Genomic DNA, 25,259 nt, shown 5'->3' with positions numbered 1-25,259 from the left:
CATTGGGCTCAATAATCTAATATAAAAATAATCTAAATTAATTATACAAGTATTTCAATCAATTAAATACGCAATTGTTTTAGCCATGGTGAATTTTTTTTTTCATTTTAGGTTATTTTTTTTCTGACCTGCTTGTTTTGAGTAATTGATTATTATTATTCATTAATAATGAAAAAAAACCAAATGACCTGCATTTTCCGATGCTAAGATTTCAGTTCCGAAATATTTTTTTAGTTATAGCGCCATCAGAAGATTTTCTTTAAATACAGTTTGTAAGCCTACTTCCGGTGGTAGCGGTGAAATATTTTCCCCTAGCGAGAGATTGATTTCTGGTTGAATGCACCCGGTGAAGTTGACGGAAGGTTAGTCTGTCTGTAATTCGGAGCTAGGTTGTGCAGTCGTATGAGAAAAGGGGATATATTTTCTGTAGTTTCTTAACACAAGAATCTTGGAAATTATATATATATATTCCCTGTTCCTCACAGGAATTCCTGATCTAAGGTAAACTAAATGTTTAAAAGTTAACTTTCGGAGAGTGGCAGGAAGTCAAGGCTGGCTGGCTGAGCGACACGCGCGGTACTCAAAGAAACGAACTTACACAGTTCAGTACTCAGCCAAAGAAGTGCAAGTACAGTACTCAATTATACTCATGAGTATGATAGCACCACTCCATAGATCATTACCTGGCCTAAGAATCCTACGTAGGCCTAGGTTTGTCAAGTATTTAAAGAAATTTTTCTTGCAGAAACTACAACAACGATACTCATTCATACTTACTGTACTTTTATTTGTACTGCTCTACTAAGCCCACTGAAATTGCCTTGTCTTTTAACTGTAAAATTCGATCTACATGTATCTACTGTATGGCTAAGGCAATGTAAATTTGCAGTATCTAGGCTTCTAGGCATACTTCTTTTATTTTTAATTAATAGGAAAACAAATTGTCTCCTATTTTATATAGGCTTTTAACACCGCTTTTAACCTACAGTACTGATTTGAATTTGTCAAGTATTTAATTATTATATTATTTTTTTTAATTATTATTTTTTTTAATTTATTTTATTACCAAATAAATTCAAATAAAATAAAATCAAAGTTCTCTTTATGGCCTTTAATAGTGGGAAAATTCTGTGTGAAAAAATAATGATGTTGATTGATGTTGCATAAAGACTGCTATGCACTTTATAATATCCAACCTGATTAAACTTCGCTCCACCACTTGTTCTAGAGCTTTAAGATCTACATCTAGTTCATCTACATTATTCATCCCTTCATTTCGTACAAGAACGTATGGTGAAAGAGCATTTTCCGTTGCTGCTCCCAAGGTGTGGAATAGCTTGCCTATCTTTGTTCGTGAGTCTCCTTCTCTTGAGATATTTAAAAATCGTCTCAAGACTCATCTCTTTAGTTTATTTTAATTTGCAAATTTCTAACGCATGGAGACCTATGTATTTTGCTTTTTTAGCTTTACAAATCCAAATTATTATTATTATTATTATTATTATAATCCATTGATTGACTGATTGATTTAAAAGTATTTCCCCTTGCAAGAATAGGCAAGTTGAATAGCAACCAACAGCAGGGGGTGCAGACGGTGCGATCGTACCCCCTAAATTGTATGAGATTGCAATTTGTAGGCACCTAGAAGTTCATATTCTCCAAATTTTCACACCTCAACCCACACCATAATGGGGCTGAGGTGGTGTGGACTCTCGCACACTCTTACTGGCAAATCCTGCATCTTATTTTATTTATTTTATAACCAAATAAATTCAAATCAAATAAAATCAAAGTTCTTTTAATGGCCTTTAATAAAACTCATACAGTGCGAAAATTCTGTGTGAAAAAATAATGATGTTGATTTTTATAAAAGTATTTCCCCTTGCAAGGATAGGCAAGTCGAATGGCAACCAACAGCATTGGTGCAGATGGTGCGATTGCACCCCCTAAATTGTATGAGTGCAATTTCTAGGCACCTAGAAGTATTAGGGAGCTTTTGATTGCACGACGACAGTTGGATGTAGAAGGTAATGACGTCACTAAAAGTCATCTACGCATGCGAGAACGTTAAGGTGACCTCGTTGAGTAGATTCTGGAAGGCAATTTTGCCAGAATCTACTGTACGTATGCAGAGAACGTAGGACGCCAGGTAGGATGGTCATGCATAGTGATTCCGTTCTAGCGTTGCGTCGTCGCACAAATTGAAAGCTCCTTAATATTAACCCTGATTCTTCAGTATCAAGCTTGGTTCTGGTGGTGGAGCAAGTCCTTTAAAAAAAATACTGTTACTATAAATCATACAGTAGGCCCAGTGTACACAATTGCTCCTGTGCTCTTCAAAGAACTCAGCACATCTTGTCAGATGATTGAAGGATTACCCCGATGTAGTGGTCCTTACATATGTTGGAGAGTAGTTGGTTTCGGTTTACCGTGTAGACAGACATGAAGTTGAGCTACGTTCACATCAAGCCCAGATTCCGGTCTGCAGTCCGGAGAAAAAATCGTGAAAAATGGGTTCAGTGGTAAAGAATAGGACCGTTCACATCAAATTTGTTCGATTTCTAATCCGGACTCTGGACCGATGGATCTGAGACCATTTCTATCCTGAAATTGTACATTTTGTTTTTTCTTGGACCAATCAGCAACAAGCTTGGTTGGTTCGAACCAATTGAACGCTTACGTACTTAACCCGAACCACCGTGTTTCGTGCGCGATGTGAACTAAGCGTTAAAAAATCATAGCAGACCTCGATTTTTTGTCCGGGCTCCGGACCAGATCCAGGGCTAGATGTAAACGTAGCTTTACTGTACCTTCTTGCTGGAGATGGAAGTTATACTGTGCGAACTACTGTACAGTAGTCCATGCCTACAGTAGTTGGGCCTATTCAATGCTGTTTTTAGCATTTTCTTTTGAGAACATGTTATGTGTTTACATTTATGATTTATATTGTTTAAAGACATTATTTTAATATACTATTCTGTAGGGCTTCCTCTTGGATTGTATAACTGCTTGGAAGACAGTAAGCTGCAATCACCTGGAACTTTGCTAATGTGTGCTGCTCAGTAACTTGCCTTTGAAAATAATCGAGAACCACCATGCTGTTTTATGTTTTAGGAATTGTTTTATTGCAGGGTAAGAGAAATTTTTGCAATACACTTGTATCTTATTAACGTATTATTTTTTTTTCATTGATTTCAATATTTATATAATAATGTAATTAAAGTTGTGGAAATAATACATTTTTGATTAGATATTGATTTGATTTTGACTTGATAAAGGTGTAGGCCTAACTGTAGTCTTCCAATTAAAAGAAGAATCGACACAGATGTTGCTGTCAATTTTAAAATGACAAAAGAATATTTTGTTTTTAAAATGAGATAATTTTGAATAAAGTTATCATCTGGAAAAAACAAAACCACAATCAGTATTGATGTGATAATAGCCTTCAAACTAATGTCTCTTACTGTGAAAAGTGGCACACTTGTATGACCCCTGACCTGGGCTTGAAATAATATGAAACTGATGAGGTTTAGCTCATCCCTCTGGAATGTATCAGTAACCTCTGAGTTGCTTTGGATTATTCAGCCTCCTCCAATAGAAACTAGGTCATCTTCCTCTCTTCGTCTTTACTGTCATATCATGCAATTAGGCCAAATTAAAATTGAATTAAAATTTTTGAACATCATATCTAAAAAAATATTAAGGGACGGGGATACTCATCAATATTTTTTATCCACTGTCTTACATAAAATGAAAACTCTAGATTGCTGCTACTGTATGTTATTAGAATTTAATGTAATTTATTTTATTTTAGTTTAAAAAAATCACCATGATGAAGACTTTATAAATATTTAAATAGAAAAATGTTATCTAATTGCATAATTTAAAAAAATCATCATAGTCAATAATTGAATATTAATCAAGGTTAAAATGATTTCCTAAACAAGTTTTCAGATATTGTCATCAGTTCCCATGCTAAATGATGGTTGCTTTTGTTGTATTATTTGACAAAGTTTATTGAAAGAAGACAATAGAAAGCCTACCGGCATAATCTTGCAACCCGATATGTAAAGAGGAGGCAATGAATCAGAAAAGATTACTCCCTAAAATTGATCAAATCAGTTCGGAAGTTCTGCTTAATAGGTTTTGGCTTCCTCACCAAGATTCAATAGTTTCCTATGTGAAATATTCTCAAGCAATAATCTATGTTCAGCACACTCTAAAATCAAAACCAACCATAATCTAATGGTAGTAGCTGCAGAGTACAGCACCACTAGTACTGTTTTTTGGGTAAACTAATATTAAATACTGACATTCATATTCTGTCAATGTGATGAAGAATGCACACTTGAAAACAGTAAAATATTTGTAGACCATGTAAAATAAGTATTAATATAAATCCAAAACTGTTGCAGTATTCAGTATAAATTTATTTTGTCATTTAAAATATATTTTACATTGAAATAAAATTGCAAGATTTCACTCATAGATAAATAAACAGTAAGAATAGATAGAAAACAATATTGGGTAATAAACTATCCCCCGCCGGAGTCAAGTTTTCGGGGCTTGACAATTTATATTGTGATTGTAATGGCAAAAAACTACTATACAAGGTAAAAATATACCCCTTGGACACCATCCCACAGATAAGGCCTATAGATATAATTTTATTTTAATTGAATATTTTTATACAGGTAAATTACCTTAAGTAACCAAATATTGTATATTTCATATAAATTTTAACTGATCAAATGTTTGGAATGCATGTCAAATTCTTATAAATAATATTTGATATTTATTAACGTACTTTAGATCGGTGGCACTCAAAAATCATTTGGTGCATTCAAAATGAACCAAAATAGACGAGTTAAAATTCTTATCTACAAGTACATAAAATAACGAAATTATTAAAAAAAAACATGAAATTCATTATAAAATAAATAAACACAAGTAGTAATGCTGCTGATGAGGCAGATAGCTTCCCGAAAAACATGACAAGGAATTACAATTGCATGAACAACATGCTTCACTTGTCAAAAATTTCAAAGAGCCATCATTCTGTACCATCAATGAACTCTACAATAAAGTACCGTAATCAAAACTTATCAACTACAAAAAAAATATCATTAATACAGTTACTTAATCTACGATAAAGTTTGTAAATGCTTTAGTTCAGACCTTTTTCTCCACGCTCGTTATCCATAAATTTTACAAAATTCATTGAAGCATTTCTCTACTTTGGTCAAGGCAAGAGTAGTAGAGGCTAAGACATAACTTAATTTAATATTAATGTAGCTCATTCAAAAATTGATCCCAAACATCAATGTTATGACTATTTAATTTATATTCAAGTTTATTAAACTCCTCTAAATGTATGTTTAGGAGAGGGGAGCAGGAATTCTTGTGCTGAATGCCTGCACTCTTTTTTTTCTTTTTTTATAAGAACCAGCAACATTTTTGCCGAGGCTCAGTGTTCTTATTTTGTTGCCAATTTCAGGCTCAAAATGATCTTATTTTGTTCTTTTTTAGATGAGATGACATTACTTTACTGGAATAGATATAATGTTGATATAATCTTTTTAAACCTATTAATACTTTACTGTATGTGATAGCTGGATTTGTTGTTTTTCAGGTTTTTTTAATAAAAAAACTCATTTGGTATTTTATCTCAGCCTAAATTTGATCTTAGTTTGTTCTTATATTTTAAATGATTTCAGCATGGTGTTCTTATAAAATGTGTTTTATAAAAAAAGTGTAATGTTCTTTTTCCATGCATTGCTGGTAGACAGTATATAGGAAGCAAGGAGAATGGAAACCGCAGAGTGAATAGCTAGACTCTGACTCACCAATTTGTTTTTTTTTCCTTTTTTGTTTACCTAGTTTTGACTGATTAAGAACTGAGAAAACTAATTGTGTTTACCTCTTCCAGAATAACACAAATTTATCACAAGTTTCGCTGTTATCTTGAGTCAAATAGTATACTGAATTCATTAGATATTTTAAAACCTCATTACAATTATTGTCTAATGAAATCTAGAAAAAAAAACCCTCAGTAACTTCAATTTTGAATACAGTACATAAATAACTCATTAAAAAGATAAAATATGTTATTAACATTTGCTGATCGCAGACTTTTATGGCATATTGGGAACTGAGAAAACTAATTGCGTTTAATACATCTTCCAGAATAACACAAGTTTAATGACAAGTTTCACTCTTACATTAATCACAGTCAGATAATATATTCCGTATAAAAGATTAAAACATCATTATGAATATTTATTTATTTATTCTTTCTTTAAAGTGATAGTACTTTCAGTGACCTGTCCAATAAGACCTTGAAAACCCTCATTAAATTCAATTGAAAGTACTAAGTAGCTTATTAAAAGGATGAAGTATAACCTTTGCTGATCACAGACTTCAATTACAAATACAAGTTTTTTATTTACTGTAGCTCATTACAAATCATTCATATCTATAATCTTCACAGTAGACAAATTTTTAAAAATTGAAATTTATATTATAATTTGGATACAGAAAAATCTAACATTCAAGGATAGTAACTTTACTTTACCATTGTTTTTACCGGGTTGTGAGTTTCTAAGTTTAGAAGTCAAGTGTAAAATTCACAGACTATTGACTAATATAATATAGTACTTTACTATTACCTGTACAGACAGTTGGCTACAGTGTAAATGGCTGCTTTCTGGCCCCTTGTTTCAGGTCAAGGAAAAAATATGGTGAACACATTATGTAGGATCAAATTCCCAGTGATTCCCTATTTAGATTTCTACGCATAAAAGGGAACCTCTTAAGTGATTTAAAATTACTCCAAATGGTATAACATTATACCAAGGCAAATAATAAGTCCATACTTATAGCATTGAACTTTAAAAAGGTCAGAGCCTGGAAGTTACATAGTTTTTATTATTTTAGATTACATGAATGGTTATCACATTTTATCCCTGTTATTTACTATACTGTGTGTGGAAATTAATATTATTAATCTGCTTGATCAAATGAAACAGGGCGACTGTTTTTTTCAAATTAAAATAAAAACTGAGAGTAGATAGCTCTAAGACGCTGGATGTCATGGGACCTGCCAAAAATGGCAGCGCACCAATGAAAGAATGAATGAATATGTATAATATAATTAATATAATTAATAATAATAGTTGCTATTGATAGTATTAGTAAGGTAATCGACAACAATCCAGAATAATAAATCAGGATGAACTGCAAAGTGCCATTTTCAAAACAATTTAATTACTTTTCTAGGCATTACGGTACCTACAGTACAATACCAAAAAAATTAAATAAAAATAACTTGAATACTGTAGGAATCTCTACAATATTTTAAACACCTATATATTTTAAAAAATTATATAACATTAACACTCTATACAAAATTATAGGCCTGCGATAATGAACTATACAACAAAAGCTTGACTGCAATATAATGTTACATTATACATTTAATAATATTGTTGTGTGTGAACTTAATATTTGCTAACTATATTAAATTTTTTTTTATTCAAATTCTTTCTGCTTTGTTGCTCGAAAAATCATTGTAAGAATAAATTACAGGCTTAGTTCCCTTTAACTGGCGATACACTACTGTATACACTACAGAAGTTGATTTTCACCAAAGCAACACTGCCTGTTTCTTTCAAAATCTCTTGTGCTTTTCGGCAAAGTGTAAAACAGTGATATTCATCGGTTTTGTAAACTAATTGTTATTTCCCCGAGGACAGGATTTGTATTCAGTATTGCGTATTCAGTTATAAAGTATATTGTTCACAATCATTGCTGTCAACAACAAAACTGTGCTTGAGAACAGGTGGAAAAATCTTCAAGATTTTTGTGTTGAATACCTAGATGACCTCTGTACAAAAATAAGATTAATTTTTTTATTAGGTATTCAGTATGTGTATGAGAAAAAAATAATAAATTGAGTTCAGTGTTTGTAAAGTGTATGATATGAATAAATAATAAAGTTGTGATTAATGGTATACCTATAGACCAGTAAAATACTCATCAGTAAAATATTCATCAGTAAAATACTGTATGTCATTTCGTTTATGATTTACAGATGTTCTACACTAAACTTTGTTGAATTTTCTAGCAGACAATTTATGGCTACTGTGTATTGAAAAAAAGTGCATAGGAATGTTGTTATCTAGACATTACCCTTAATTGGTGAAACAATTGTTTTTCTCCTAATTTTCAGCTGAATATAACTTGATTTACATTAGTTTTGTTATTTACAAAAAAAGATTGATGATGTTCAATTTATTAGTTATAGAATATCTAATATCGAGTGAATTCAAATCAGAATTGTGCAGATACCGTATAAAGTTCAAATTTCCATAAAATTTGATGACTGTAATTTCAGTGTTTCGAAAGGTATCAATGGGTTGAAAAATGTATTTTGATGGCAAACAGTACAGTACTGTGCAGTAAAAAGGAACAAACAATCCAGATTTTAAGATTATATATCCATTTTATTTTTTTAATAGCAAAAAGCCAAATTATACAATTTTTATCAATTTTGAAGTGGTTAATGAAGTTTGCTCTAGTCAACTAATGGATTTTAATTTCTAACCGTTTATTAACTTCATTATGGATTGTTAGATCATGATGTGACATTGTGATATGACATAAATTAACTGTATCTTTTTTATTATCTATTATATCTGCAGCTTTAGGTGCCCGAAGTCAGGGAAGCTGCGAAGGCGAAAGCTGTTATCCTGCTACAGGTGATCTGTTGATTGGACGTGAAAGCCGGCTCTCAGCAACATCAACTTGCGGCACTAGTGGACCTGAACCTTACTGCATTGTCAGTCATTTACAAGATGACAAGAAGTGCTTCTACTGCGACTCCACAAGGCCTTGGAAGAAGACCGAAAACGAGAGGAGCCACCGAATCGCAAATATTGTCACATCGTTCGATATCGACCGTAAAAACAAATGGTGGCAGTCGGTGAATGGTGTGAATGATGTATCTATTAGGTTGGACCTCGAGGCCATGTTCCACTTTACCCATCTTGTGATGACTTTCAAGACATTCAGACCCGCTGCCATGATTGTGGAACGGTCCAGTGATTTTGGCCGGACTTGGAACATATACCGTTACTTTGCATATGATTGTGATACCATGTTTCCGGGTGTTCAGAAGGCACCTCTTAGGAAAATCACAGACGTTGTTTGTGAGGAAAGATACTCAAACGTAGAGCCGTCAACCGATGGAGAGGTACAGTATGATAAAACTTATTTTTGAAAGTTAGGTCCATTGGTGATGCCAGAATTTCCCTGACGGGGAGGCCGATAAGGGAGAAGATTTCTCAAGCAAGAGCAAAGTGGGCGTGGCGAACGTCGTTTAAAATGCTTTGAAAGTGGCCCATTGACAATTTAAGGGTTTAAAGGCTTATTTTATCGATTTTAGAGTCTACTATATGTATAAATACATATAATTTTTTTTTCTGACTGACGAATCATGGTTTTTCTCCCCAACGGGGGAGGGGGAAGGGGGTGGCCCTGGCTCCCTGGTCCCTGCTGGCAACACCCCTGTTTAGGTCTTCTCTTTTAATTTGCTAAGTTGGGTTTCAAATGTAAAGCTTCAGCTGTGATGGAATGAAATAAACTCCATTCAGTACGGTCCTGCGTTCGTCCATCTGCCTTCTTCTGTCTTACAAGATGACTAATCGAGTAACTGAGCGGTAAGGCACCGATAAGGCAGCGGTGTCGCTGACTGCAGCCTTGACATCGGCACTGACTCGAGCCACTCCTCAACCAGGGTTAGGCTGATAGAACTAAGTCTTCTCGGATAAGGACTTAAAATGGAGGTCTAAATGGAGGTTAAAGAACCCATTTCATCTTTTGGATGAATAGGGGGTTACCCTGATGCTATGGCTCATTTTAGCCTCTGTCGTTGTGGAATGATGTGAACATGTACTTTAGCTACTATAAGCACCACTTTCCGGTGGTGGCTAGGTAGTCATGAACCACGCCCATAGGCAATTCAACACAATGACCCTCCGAGTTATGGTTTATTCTCTTACAGTGCCTTTACATGCCTTGCATGACCTCTGTGTTTATTTTATAATACAAAGCTACTCTATAACAATAATTAACAATTTATAATGTTAATTTTTTGTATCACGTATTTGCAGGTTATCTTTCGAGTTCTTCCACCACATATCCAAAGCCAGATTACAGATCCTTACTCCGATGAGGTCCAGGATCTTATCAAGATCACCAACCTCCGACTTAACTTCACTCGTCTGCATACACTCGGTGATGTCCTGCTTGATGACAGACCAGAGATCACAGAGAAATATTACTACGCCTTGTACGATATGATTGTACGTGGTAGCTGTCACTGTTACGGGCACGCCCACCGCTGTATACCAATTAGTGGTGACATTGAGGGGATAGAGGTGAGTGCTATGTTGTTGTAATCTATTTTGTAAATGTTCAAGATATGTTGTGCTAAAGGTGAGTGCCACTGAGTTGTAATCTATTTTATAAGTATTTAATAAAGATTGTTGAGATAACAGACTTTAACAGTAGCATTCATTATTTGAACTGTGTACTTTGTGTAACAAGTTTATATGCTTTCAATTGAAATTAGATTTAGAGAACTCATTTCCGCACCAAGTAACTGATGCATGAAATAACCATTCCTAAGTATATTCTTTGCACTACCATTAAAGTTGTTGGTTGTCGGCTGTTGTGAAATGGAAAACCCTTCAAAATGCATAGCTTATTTAAAGGAATCATTACAAACTTCCAATAAGACAATTTAGTTTATAACTGATTTACATGGGTGTAGGCTGGGGTTATGGATGGGAGGTGGCATTGGAATATGGATATAGTTCCTCATTCTGGGATTAATTCCACATTCCCATTTTTCACAACCCCTTCCCCCTCCCAAGGCCAAAACCAGCTTATGCCCCTGATTTATAGCCTATTTATTACAAAAACAGTTCAATTCAATATTGATTCTACAGTACAGTATATCAAAATCATTGTTCTTCTGATGATACCTACTCATTGTTCAAACTTGCATAAATCTTAGTGGGTTATTATTGCATAGTATTTCCTATATAACTTCTGCTACTAGCTTGGATTATGGTTTCCAGTAGAGTACAGCAGGAATATTCTCACACCAAAGTAGAGTCTTTTCTCTCTTGATTGTTTTCATGACCTTGTTATGTACTCTATTTGTTGTCTGTGTGGGTGGGCTTGGAAAGCCTGAAAGAAGGTGTTGTTTTGAAGTAAGACTGAGTAGGTAAGAATTGTGTACCAGAATAATCATTAATTAAAATCTGTGTTTTGGTTGAGAAAAGTAAGTGACTTTTTGAATACCCATGGTGTTGGGTAAACTGTCATTTTCAATAGGCTTCTGCCATAACTGTTATTTAAATACCGATATCACTTCTATTTTACTCCCAACAGGCCTACTATATCTTGCGAAAGTGTACTTAAAGAAATCAGTGTAGTATAATAGCTGTAGGCCCAGTATATAGAAAAAACTAGTGACAAGATTGAATTTGTTCAAGTGTAGTGTAAGCTACTTTTTATATCCTTCCACCATCCCTTTTCTTCTTGTTTTATAACATTAACATAATTCCTGATGATGACATAATTAATGTCGAAATATTGAATCCCAACACGATGGCGTGTATTTCAATACTTGGAGTATGTATTATACTTTCTTAAACAGTCCTGGTGCCTGTTTACTCTCTTTTTGAAAGAATAGATTTTATCTTTCACCTTTATTGCACTGGAGATACATTGTCGGGCTGCCATCAAGTGAATAGCAAAGCTAATATACACAGTAGTTGTTTCGTTTAATCTAGATAAATTGTCTGTTCTCCTGGAATGGATGATTGCCTAGTCTGAATACCCTGTTTGATACTGAAGATTAACCAAAACTTATAAGGACTATCATAGGTGACCCCTATGTGACATTAGAATAAACTGTTCTATTCTGTATTTATCTTCAGACAAAAAATGAAATCGGTAGAGCTATTTTTAAACTGATACAATATGTTTAGCAATGTGATAGCCACTGTCACAGTAGAAGTCTCTTTTAAATATAGTTTCAATTTTGAAAAGTGTATCAATGAAGTACTACCAACATGAGTGAGTGAGTAACTAATTATTACTTGAATTAAGTAAATAATACAAGTCAAATTAAGCAACAGAACAGTGGAACATTTTTCCACTTGATGTAATTTTCTTTAAACTCCATGTTCCTGATTTCTCCTCGCACGCTCTGTACAACAACACAGCGTGTTTACTCTGAACACAGAACCTTAATTCCAACCATTGTTGTTCTCCATGTACCCATGGAAAGGTGTAGTGAATATAAGTTCAGATAGGAACTTGTCTAGCCTCCCAAAGGAAATGACTGTGATTTGGATCTGCAAAAATGATCCAGTTAAATTTTGGAACCTTCTCATGAAGAAGAGTTGCTCAAAAATTCAGTTCTTTTACTTGGAAAAAGGAATCGCTGAAGTTATAAAAATTTGCATAGTTCTCTTACAATTTATGCATTCTATGATTCTGTTTGAGTAATGTATAGTAGGTATACAGTAATAGAATGCAAAACATGGAGCTAATACTGCTTGCTTAAGACACAAAGTGGCGTTCAGAAAAATGATGACAAATCTAGGTACATTTTCGAGTGCCTTGCTTTTGGTTATTTTATAGATGTTTTACTGTACATAAATCTGTTTTAAAATGTCAGTTGTTGTAATCATTTTTCTGATTAATGGCAAATTAAAATCTTTAAAAATTCAATAGTATATAGGTCTATTGTTTTCTTACCCACTAGTGGTGACAAGACTGTCCATAATAAACGTGGCTGCCAATTCTGTATTAATTTTTTTAGAGATAAGAATATGTACATCCAGTTTATGGGAGTGTACTCACAAAGTATAAGAGGTCTAAAGTTTGTTTTAGAACCTTGTAAAATCTGAGAGAATTTGCAATAGGTATTACACATACTGTATAATAAATTGAGTGTCCAATCCAGTTTCCAGTTCCATAAGATTTAGAGTGATTTCAGTAGCTGAGAGGTATGATGAGAAAAACCTTAAATCATTGACAGGGGTTGAATCTAACTCCTCATTCAGATGTTCATTTGCAGGATCCAAGTCTTCTCAAATAAGGACTCCATATCAAAATGTACACTAGGCTCAATACACAACTGGCTCAGGTATATCTTAAGTAAATGATAAATTACTTCCCAATAATAGCCCTGTGTTTTATCAGAAATGGTATGTCCATAAGGGGGCTATTCATTAGTTTCGACTCTAGTACAAAACATACGCTCCAGGTGGAGGGGTTGAAAGTGTGTTGCAAGTACAGTACTCTTCTTTGAAAAAAATAAAATGTTGATCTCAAAATGACACAAATCAACATTTTATTGTACACTTTTCAGGGGGAGAGAGAGGGGGGTCACAGAGAAGAGTATGTTTTATATTATATTCTTATAAAAATGTTGAAAATTATGGACGACCCATAAACCATTACCACTTTCAGTCCTTTCCAAAATACTGTTTTATGTGGGTGTAACCTATGTGGGAGGATATTAACTTTTAGGATTTTATGTATGTATCTCTTATAAAGAGTAAATTTATTAAGATAGTATAAACCAAGGTTTTGTTTAAGACAATAAACGTGAGAATTGTCTACATAAACACCATGTCTGTTGATGATCCGATAAATAATTTGATGCCAGCTTCATAATGGTAAATGTATCCTGTTGGTGTTACCAGATACTTTGGAAGAACATTTCCTCTGGTTCCATATGTTTATGTCTAGAGGAGACTATAATTTAATATAAACCACCAATTGTCAAAACATTTTGGCTGGTATTGAACTAAATAAATATTTTTTTGTAATTTACAATGAGTTCATACTTTTAGAAAATATTGTGCAATGTGATGAATATTTAGTGTCAACATTTTCGAGTTAAGATGATGTTTTTTAGTACATTGTAAAATATTATATTTGTACAGGTTTATATTATTTTAGTTTAAATGAAGAAATACAAATAGTATTTTAGATTGGATTTCAACTTAAATCAAGTCATTAGTTTAATAGGCACAATCAATCTAGTAGGTGCTAATAAAACACAATATTAAAACCAAGATAAAGAGACGAAAGAAAATCAAAATATTTTTTATAAGAAAAAGTATAGACACATTAGTTCTATAGTACCTATTGAATATCAATCATGTTATGCCTGTAGAAATTATATTTAAAGCATGCCTCGTGAAGGAGTAATGATCTCTGATATGATATCTATGACTAGCTGTACCTAAAAGCCAATGGCATGCAACATTGGTATTTCAATTGCCAGCTTCCCTGCTCTCGTATGCTCAACAGGGAATAAATATTGACCCAATTACTTGAGTTAAGCCTTATACAACTGATCATAATGAAATTTATGTAGACATTTATTAAGAGACCCCTGGTTTAGTAAGTGGTCAAGAAGGGAGTTTTTCTAATGTGGACCATGCACTACAGTTCCATTATTTGTAGAGTTAAATTACAAATTAGGATTACTAGGGACCACAGTGGATATAAGTTATTTTTTGTACTTTTTCTGTGTTTTTATCCTGGAATGTTTTTACTATTGATTACTTTCAGAATGATTGTATAAATATATAAATAAAAATTTTAAAAAATATTAGCTACAACAATCTGTTAAACGTTAAACTACTCAAAGATTGGCTTTCACTGATTTACAGACGTTTCATTATGATAATCCTTAAAGTAATTTAACTAATGAATTTATATGCAAACAAAAGTACAATAAACAAGGAGAATGTTAAAACATTCTAAATTTTCAATTGAAAGCATCCATCTTGGAATTGCAGTCCTGCTTATTTGAAAAAAAAGGGAAGCAATTTGGTATTAAGATTATGAATATAAATAATCTATACAGTAAATGGTGTAAATATGTAAGGAATCGTTTGAATTTGAATAACCCTTTCTGATTGTGAAAATATTTTTTTGCTGGAATGACATTTTGATGGTATAGTCAGGGATTATGATAATTAGGCCTACAGTACATATTGAATTGAAAAAAATGTCTCCATATTTGCATAGTAGATTGACCTGCACAGAGTCTAGGAATGAAGTTGGTGAATTTGGGACGCCGTTTGTCAAAATGCCATCTGTCGCACACTAGGATAGCGGGAATAAATGACTGGAGCATGAGAATCTAATTAGGAATACACCTGAATGGGTGCTTACCGTATCAAAGGCACTGCTATTAATCTGCTCTTGCTCTGGTGTTTTGATGTAGTACAATTTAGTACTAAAAAAAAAAAACTTCAAATTCTTGCATCTACTTTTTTAGAAGGGGTGGGGGTGTAATATTTACAGCTGGCCAGAGGTGCACGTACCAGATTTGATCATTTTTTTGGACTCTCATGCCTAACCAGGTCTCTTTAACATGAGTTACCTTAATCACAACAATCTCCACCTTCAGTGGAAAGGAGTGTGCAGGGTTAAAAGGCCTATTTGGTTTGTATTAATATTAATAATGTTGGCCTATTATAGTGAATATTGTCAAGGCCATCACATTGAGTTGACCAATTATTACTTGATAGCAGTTTGGGGTATTGTTGAAAGCCAAACCTCTGGTTGAAGAAGTGATTTTGAATGTCTGGATTTGGTTGTTTTTCTCATTCAATAATCAACATTTTACCTAGGCCTCAATTCTTATTTTCTTCGTGACAATTTCAGCCTCAGTGTTTAATAAAAAAAGAAGTGTATGTTTCTTGTTAAAGAATATTTTATTATAAATAAATGAAACAAAGCTACGCTAATGTGGGCACAACAAAAGTCTTTCATCTGAAATTAAAAACAGACCTTCATTTTGATTAAGACTTGGGGTGGTGTCAGTTCACCAGTTAATCCTATTAGATTGAAATCTAATCTTGCCACCAATGCCATTACACAATTTGAATTTAATGGTGGACCTTTTAATCATGGTAATTATGAGGCATGGCTGAATTCTAATCTTGCTATCATGGTTCCTAAATATTTATCATCAGCGCTCTACATATTTAGAACACAAGGTAGGTACTGTATAGTAAAATCCATATTTACTGTAAGGGGGCACCTTCCGGACTAAAAATAGTGTCCCCTTATGTACAGACCAAATAAAGGGGGCATTATACTGTATGGCCATGGAGAAAATATAATGACTTTAATATATTAAATCATGAATGACCATTTATATGAAAAGGGTCCAAGGTATATATTATAGTTTGATATCTAAATTTAGAATATATTTTACTTTGAAACATATCTAATTTAATAATTTCAGCCCCATCAAGTTTATGGAAATTGTGATTGCAAACATAACACCGAAGGATTGAACTGCGAACGATGCAAACCATTTCACAACGACCAGCCATGGAGACCAGCGCAAGGACTCCAAACACATGCATGTAAATGTAAGTTGAACAGGCAACCCATTGTTCCCTGAAAAATGATAAAAAGTCATTTTTTGAATGAACTATTATTTATTTTATATATTTTTTGTATTTATTCCTGTATAAAAATGCTCAAAATACAATTCAAGATTGAAATGAAGAGCTCACAATCGAATCAATAGAGTAAAAGTACAGAAATATAAAACAATTAATATAAAGATTAATAAAAGTAAAAAGCATTGACAAACATTAAGGCCTACAGGAGTAAACATAAAAATTATTATCTTGAACATAACTGTGCATACGTTGCACTAAGTGCTCAACTCGGCGAGATAAAGAACTTTTGTGCAAAAAGTGGCAGTCTCGGAAAGTTGAGTGCAAATGTGAAATTCTTTTGTTGGGCATGGTGAGATACTGTAGCTGCAAACACACATTTTTCCATTGAAAGTTTTGAAATCAGTTTTTGTTCCAGATTACAGTTCAGAAGCATCTATAATTTTTATAAATATCATTACCCGGTATATTAGGGATAAACATTTTATAAATACACAAATTTATATGTTCAAGTTGATAATTGTTTTTGTTGCATCAAAAGGAGCAAGTTGTTTCTATTTAAATTTATTTTATGATTTTTTGGCCATCTTTCAGGGGAAAAACATTTTTAACTTTCTGTGAGCTCAATTTGATGAGAATATAATTATGAGTTAATATGATTAACCTTTCATTCATTGTAATTTTCCCTGCTGATTTAACAATGTAATATTTGTTTGTGTATGCAAATTACCATTCAAGAACAAAGGTCAACCAAAGTTCAGGCTTCAATAGCAGAAGGATGGTTACAAAGCATGAACTTCAGTGATTTGTAATGGGATAGGGCAAGGGAATTAATATTAGTACAGTGCTAAATTTAGGCATTTCAAGTTATTCTTCATATCAAAACAAAAATTGTCCTGTAGGCAGATTTCCTTTATTTATTTACTAATTTCATTTAAACTTTATAGTAGGCGCAGATCTGTTTTGAAAGGTTGACACTCATATATAGTAAAATTCATCACCGTGTACTGCACTCTGGTTGTACAGCGCTCTTTCGTTCATTAGAACCTGGGTTATTTATGCAGTTCATTTCAACCATTTTCAGGAATTTTTGAAATTATATTGCAGTCAAAAAGTGGGAAAACCAATCCCCCTTAAAAAATATGTGGGTGATGTGTCTTCTCCTTTCACCCATGATCTGCGCCTATGAGTCTTATGTTTGTTTGATATATAAAGACCCAGAAACATTTTGTGTTGTGGTAATCTAATTTGTAATCGAGAATATACCATACAGTTTTATCCTTTCTGTAGGACTTATTTTCTTAGGAGTCTCCAAATGCTATGTTCATTAAATGGATGTGGTGATATATTTTATGTGTATCATCCATTTTATGTGACAGCATACAAGGTTAAACGGTGTGGAACAAGGAACCAAACAAATTTACAAATATTTTGGCTTATCTTGTCATCATATTCCCCATTTTGTTGACACTTCTGGGGTGATCTTGTTCATAGAGCAAACCTATTGGCCCAATATTAATAAACCCAGTGAGGTAAGCACTGGCGATGACATACTAAAGCCACTCAAGTTGGTCTTTAAAAAAACACAGTAGGTCAGATACTGAATGAAGACATAAGGATGATGAACATAGCTGAAGTGTAGTAATTGTCTGATTAACTGCATGCTGTGTAATTGAGAGCTGTCTTATCTGTGTCTTTGCCAGTATGAAATGTCTTTCTTGAAATAGGGCTGTATCAAGGATTGTAATGGGGTGCGGGGATGCACAAATCTGGAATATTATTTCACCTAGAATCCAAGGTGTGGTCAAACGTCAACCCAGTTTTGGATTGCAGCTTTGGTATTTTAGGGGTTTTGAGGGCTTTATAATCAATTTCAACCTCATACACATGGAAATATATACTAGACTATTTATACTATTTTAATTAATTTTAATGATTTAAAAATGTTATGTCCCTACCCATTGACTGGGGACTATCGACTATCTAGGGCCCCAGTAATTGTCCTAGGGATTACTTTTGTGTTTTATTTTTAATGTAATACTATACTGTATGTTATTGTTTTCCTAATTTAAGCTATAGGATTATAAAATATTTGAAAATATCTAAATTTTATTTTGGCCTACTTTACAGTACACTAAATAAGTAGGCCTCCTATGTTTTTTTAATAATTGAAACATTTTAGTGCTAGTACAGTAGACTGTACTCCTACAGATTTTTACTATTGGATCATAAATTTTTCTGAGTGTTAAATGAGGGTGTGTAGTGTATGCGTTATTGGAGTTTAATGGCCTGACCTTGCACTATGATGCCTTAACATCACCCTTTCATCATAACACTGATATTTTACCATACATTTTGGTGCCATAAGTTTTGGTAACAATATTGCAGTTATGTCAACAAATCAGGTCACATTGATTGCAATTTCTCATACTTGTACATTACAGTACTGCATTTGAACATGAAGGAAATGTATTAAGATATGTATTTTGATATATTTCCTCTTGATTTTAGCTACTGAAGTATTTTGGCCAGTGATTCTTTCTACTTAGTGTCTGAGGTTTATGAGATCATTTCTCATCCCCTTGACTAATCTAGGATGTGTATATGCCTATATTTTGTCCAATAAAATACTGCCCTGCATACTTCCTGCCATGATAAAAATATTTCTAAGATAATTTAAAAACAACTTATATCTCCTTGCTATTTTTGTTGAATACACATCAACACAAGTGAGTATAGATATTAAAAATGTTTTGAAGGAGGTGGGTATTAAACATTTACCCATTCTATAGATGTCCTGACTTTTCAGTTGGTCTTCTGTGGCTACCCAGGAGCAACGTTGAGGTAATAGACAAAGTTAATACGAAAATGTTCAACTTGTTTAAAATTATGTTGGTAGCTATGGTATATTGTTAGCAACTGAAAATTCTGTAAAGCAAAAGTCTTTCATGGAAAAATGCTGGGTCAGCATACAAAGGTCAGATATTTACCAATGCTACATACAATTTTTGCTAGTTTAATCTATTAAGTCTAGTTTATGAAATATACAGTACCTAATTCGTGGTACCATTACAGGTTCCTATTTTGGCCTAACCATTGTCTTCTTATATCATGACTTCTTTCCATATTCCAGTGTGTAACTGCAATCAACACACTACAAAATGTCACTTTGACCCTGCTGTGTATGAACAAACTGGTGGAATAAGTGGGGGTGTGTGCGATGACTGTACTCACAACACCATGGGAAGGAACTGCGAGCAGTGTCTTCCATTTTATTATATGGACCCAACAAGAGACATCAGGGATCCTAACATTTGCCGCCGTAAGTATTAATGGTGGTTTTTATTTTATTCTCTTTCATTCTAATATTGTTCAGATGTACTTGTTCCTGTTAATTTCGTTCAAAATGTATAGTATTATATGCATATCTGGAGTCTGGATAAATATACTGTATTTCTTAAGGCATAAGGGTTTAATCCGAAGTATGTCTATATTGCTGTACGTCTCATTTCTTATAGCATTTTCCTTGCAATAGCCCATGTTATTATTTGAATGATGACTTTTCGCTGTCAGTTTTTTTAGATGATTGTTGTTTTTCCCATAAGCAGATATTCCTGGGCTTAACACCACCCCAAAAATATGCCAAATATTGTGTTAAGGAGGTGGCCTTATATTGTACTATGGAAGGAACAGCCATATTTGTGTAGACTTTCATGCCAACATAATGTTCTGTGCAAATATGTTATCTGTTCTGTTGCTCCTAATTGAAATTTATTTCTTTTAATTTCATACCAACTTCTTCAGTTTTTTTCACTTGCAAATATATACTGTATTAACAACAAGCAGCGTAAAAAAGCAAAGGTTGTAAACATGGCATGCAGTCATGAATGTTACAAATAGCAAAAATACAATAATAGATAGGCCTTTTTTGTAAATTGTTTCTGTTAATATCAGGCCAACATTTGTGTGTGATAATTAGCTTTGTTTCTGCTAATTTCATGTCAACATTTGTATTCAACAGTATTTGTCTCTCTTAATATTAGGCCAATTATTTGTGCTCAAAACCATTTATTAACAATATTATATTGCCCTTTCTATATTCGTTTCAAAATGCTTATGCCCCCAATATTTTTTCTCGTGCTTTTATAATAAGCAGTGACTTGCTATAACATTAGTTTGTAGGAACAAATATGAGAACATTAGGGCAGTGGTGAGTAGTACAAACCAGCTGTCTTCCATCAGAGGTTGATTAAACAGCTGCTTGTACTCCCTCCTGGAATCTTGGTAGAGAAGGTTATAAGAAAACCTCATAGAAGTAATGATTCAGCTTACAAAATATTCAGATATTGAAATATTATATTATCTTATACTTTTGAATATTTAATATTATATGAGAATGAATAGTCATGCAATAGAAAGCCATGTAGGTTGCTGTTCATTAACTTTATGGCAGTCTTCTTTACTGTCTAATGTTCCTGTTTTACAATGTATATCTCTATTTTGAAATTTTCACAGCTTAGTATACTATTACACATTTTATTTACATGTATAACTGGCTTAGAAATATTCTTTTATTAATAATTTTAATTCTTAAAATTTATTAGCTTAACACAGTATATCTTTAAATTTTAGGTGGACTCTATATACTGTAAAGTTCAATCTAGCAACTGTCTGTTTGTAACTAAGTGTGGTGGCTTGTTAAAAAGTCATCGTCAACAAACTATAATCTGTATCAACAGCTTGTGCCAAGTCCACAGGCAACTTAATGTGGAATCTAAGCAAATTTTATATGAAACCCAACACCAAAAATAACATTAATTTTTTTTGTGAAACCGACCTATAAGGCTGTACACCTGTGAGTAATACCTAGCAACAACAACAAAAAAGGTCTCGCCTACACGAAGGCACACATTTCAGCCTCGATGAAATGAACTTCGACCTCGATCAGTGTATGCAGACAGCTCTACAATCAGCTGGAGTTTGTTTTTAATTTGTGGTTTAACCCCATGGCTTTTCACCGTTACTCATGCGGTGATCAGAGATCGGACTGTGATCCAATTTTTTTTTTTTTGTGGAAATATCTTGGGTAGATTTTCAATTGACTAATAGAAAATTGATTCCAAAATGAACAGACAAATTATGTGTAGGGTTATGTTCTGATCAAATTATTTAATAATTTCCAAATATAAATATAGGCCCACTTGTATCTTTTAAAAGATATTGTAATAAATGGAGGAGTAAATTAAACATTTAGATAAGAATGCAAATCATAGCACTTACATTTTATTTTTAATAAAGAATTGAAAAAAATGGTGTTTAATGTATCAAGGGGAAGAGATATCTTGAGGTACTTCTTGATCATTGTATATCGATATATAAAATATACTAAATTTCAGTAAACTGAACTAGACTTAGGGTAAATCCTTTAATAAGCGCAGCACCAAACATGATTTTTTTCGCCAAGTGCCTCAGCGCTTATTCAAGATTGTTATATTTTCAATAAATGCCACAACGCTTAATTGAGAGTACATATTCCCCCGTGTGTAATGAAACACTTTTAGAAACGGTTTTAAATAAAGTTGTGTTCAAATGAATAAATAACACTAGTCATGCAATAGAAAGCCATGTAGGTTGCTGTTCATTAACTTTATGGCAGTCTTCTTTACTGTCTAATGTTCCTGTTTTACAATGTATATCTCTATTTTGAAATTTTCACAGCTTAGTATACTATTACACATTTTATTTACATGTATAACTGTCTTAGAAATATTCTTTTATTAATAATTTTAATTCTTAAAATTTGTTAGCTTAACACAGTATATCTTTAAATTTTAGGTGGACTCTATATACAGCAAAGTTCAATCTAGCAACTGTCTGTTTGTAACTAAAGTGTGGTGGCTTGTTAAAAAGTCATCGTCAACAAACTATAATCTGTATCAACAGCTTGTGCCAAGTCCACAGGCAACTTAATGTGGAATCTAAGCAAATTTTATATGAAACCCAACACCAAAAATAACATTAATTTTTTTTGTGAAACCGACCTATAAGGCTGTACACCTGTGAGTAATACCTAGCAACAACAACAAAAAAGGTCTCGCCTACACGAAGGCACACATTTCAGCCTCGATGAAATGAACTTCGACCTCGATCAGTGTATGCATACAGCTCTACAATCAGCTGGAGTTTGTTTTTAATTTGTGGTTTAACCCCATGGCTTTTCACCGTTACTCATGCGGTGATCAGAGATCGGACTGTGATCCAATTTTTTTTTTTGTGGAAATATCTTGGGTAGATTTTCAATTGACTAATAGAAAATTGATTCCAAAATGAACAGACAAATTATGTGTAGGGTTATGTTCTGATCAAATTATTTAATAACTTCCAAATATAAATATAGGCCCACTTGTATCTTTTAAAAGATATTGTAATAAATGGAGGAGTAAATTAAACATTTAGATAAGAATGCAAATCATAGCACTTACATTTTATTTATAATAAAGAATTGAAAAAAATGGTGTTTAATGTATCAAGGGGAAGAGATATCTTGAGGTACTACTTGATCATCGTATATCGATATATAAAATATACTAAATTGCAGTAAACTTAACTAGACTTAGGGTAAATCCTTTAATAAGCGCAGCACCAAACATGATTTTTTTCGCCAAGTGGCTCAGCGCTTATTCAAGATTGTTATATTTTCAATAAATGCCACAACGATTAATTGAGAGTACATATTCCCCCGTGTGTAATGAAACACTTTTAGAAAGTTGTGTTCAAATGAATAAATAACACAATGAAGACACAAGCATACTTTTATTTACAATGATATAGAGCCTATGATAGGCCTAACAAAATACCAAAATACTTGAGATATTTAACATGGAAAGTGCCATGCCAATGTTTTTTGATAAGTGGCACTCTTAAAATAAATTCGGAACTGAAACCTCCAAAAAATGTATAAGCACGGCAGCGTTTTTTCGAGGATTTACGGTAGAAATTACGAAAGGTATTTTTGCTTCAAATAATAACTTAACTTTAATGGCAATGTAGCCTATACATGTTCATTCATTTGCTATTGTGTTCCTAATTCTATTCCATGGTATAAAGTATACGTACATACAGAGATGTAATTATCGTGGGCGGAGGTGAAGTTCCCACCCCCCTCTCCCATCCCCAGTCTAAAGCTAATTTCATGGCCCTTCACCCACATTTAATTAACCTCCTTGCCTATCCTTAAAATTCACTCAATTATTATCTAGAGTTTAACAATGTTATCACCCATCCACCCTTAAGATGTCTACCATCCATCCTTAGTTTTCTGTAGCTACAAGTTCAACCCTGTACATAAGAATAGAAGATGGTCGCTAAAGGCTTGGTGGAAATGTTGAATATGTGCACTGCTGCTGAGATATGTTGATTCAGCCTATGATATGGCTATTTGTACTTCAATGCATTTTTGACCTTACCAGAAGTTGTCAGGTCTGTTGTGTTATGTGCTAAAGCACTACAGGTATTTACGTATTTCTACCATTCCTACCACCGCCTTCTCCCCTCCCAAATCATATTCTCTTCCCTCCCTACCACATTTTCTTTTTTTCCTACTATAATACTCTCTTTATCTCATAACACATTCTCTTTTGCTTAATATTTCTTTACATCACCATCTTATTTCCTCTCACTATTTACTTCCCTACCACATTGTTTGTTCCCAACGCACCACATTGTTTAATCCATCACAGTTTCAGCTCCATTACCACATCCTTCTACACCTATTTTCCTTTCCTACCATTCTTTTCCCATTCTAACTACGGTATATTTTGTCCTCCACCACATTCTCCCTTTCCCACAGACTTCCTATCCATGTGTCTTATGTTTTAACCTTAAAGTTATATTTGTGAAAGTGAATAGGGAGTGCGTAAACAATATTTATTATACTGTTGATATTTTTTGTACCAAGGCTGTGACTGTGATCCTAATGGTTCTGAGATGGGCGGTGAGTGTGAGAGCAGGTCAGATCCGATGATGAATCTAGAAGCGGGACGTTGTCTATGTAAACGTTATGTGACTGGCCAACGATGTGATACCTGCATGAACGGTCATTGGAATTTACGACGTGATAATCCGGAAGGCTGCGAAGGTAAGGAATTGTGTTGACAGTCAGTGTTCTCTCCAGTTAACCATGGGTATCATTTCTTAATTGGAGTGGAGTTGAATAGCCTAGTGGTTAAGGTGCTTGCCTACTAATTCCATGATCCTGGGTTCAATTCTGTGACAGCACGACTAAAAACACCTCCACTCCCTAAGCCTCATAAAAAGACCTAGCTGATAAAAGTATCACATTAATTCATTTATTTCCCAGAATGTGATATGCTGGAAGGGGTCACCCTCTATATGGTTAGAAAAATATGTACATCCTTATTTTTAACATTATGTAGCAGCTCAACTGACTTGGGCTTTCTTACTGATGAGATCAGGAGCTTTGATTCTGCTTTGGTTTAGTAATTAATTTAGTAAATTATCATTAAGCATTACGTGGAGGAGGGGATCACAGAACAGAGAAGAATGGCAAGTTGATGAAGAGGCTTTCCTCTTACAGTGGAGCAAAATAGCTAGATGATGATGATGATGATGATTATTAGGCAAACCACCATGCTGAGCATGCCAGGATATCAAAAATTTTGTCCAACAGACTGCCCTGATTTTTAAAAATGTCACTGTGCTAGGGCAACACATTTTTAT

At 33.5% G+C, this 25,259-nt stretch overlaps 1 protein-coding gene across 2 annotated transcripts in view; it reads left to right on the top strand.

Moving 5' to 3' along the window:
- The first annotated feature begins 240 nt into the window (after positions 1–240).
- Positions 241–25,259, top strand: part of LOC117108553 (laminin subunit beta-1-like) — a 44,088-nt gene continuing 19,069 nt past the window's right edge. Inside the window, exons 1-7 of one of the 2 annotated variants that reach the window (XM_033250598.1) lie at positions 241–362; positions 2,984–3,132; positions 8,703–9,253; positions 10,173–10,439; positions 16,358–16,487; positions 19,654–19,842; positions 24,478–24,657. In XM_033250598.1, the coding sequence (XP_033106489.1) occupies positions 3,096–3,132; positions 8,703–9,253; positions 10,173–10,439; positions 16,358–16,487; positions 19,654–19,842; positions 24,478–24,657 (1,354 nt within the window). In that variant the 5' untranslated portion in view covers positions 241–362; positions 2,984–3,095. Of the gene's footprint in view, positions 502–2,983; positions 3,133–8,702; positions 9,254–10,172; positions 10,440–16,357; positions 16,488–19,653; positions 19,843–24,477; positions 24,658–25,259 lie in introns of both variants that reach the window. The other variant, XM_033250597.1, reaches the window with a different exon arrangement.

Source organism: Anneissia japonica, unplaced genomic scaffold, assembly GCF_011630105.1.
Source record: "Anneissia japonica isolate Jap-2015-1 unplaced genomic scaffold, ASM1163010v1 scaffold287727_len1644234_cov201, whole genome shotgun sequence".
NCBI classification, from domain to species: Eukaryota; Metazoa; Echinodermata; class Crinoidea; order Comatulida; family Comatulidae; genus Anneissia; species Anneissia japonica.
Note: the sequence above shows the minus strand (reverse complement) of the source record. Positions and strands in the feature narration are given on the sequence as shown.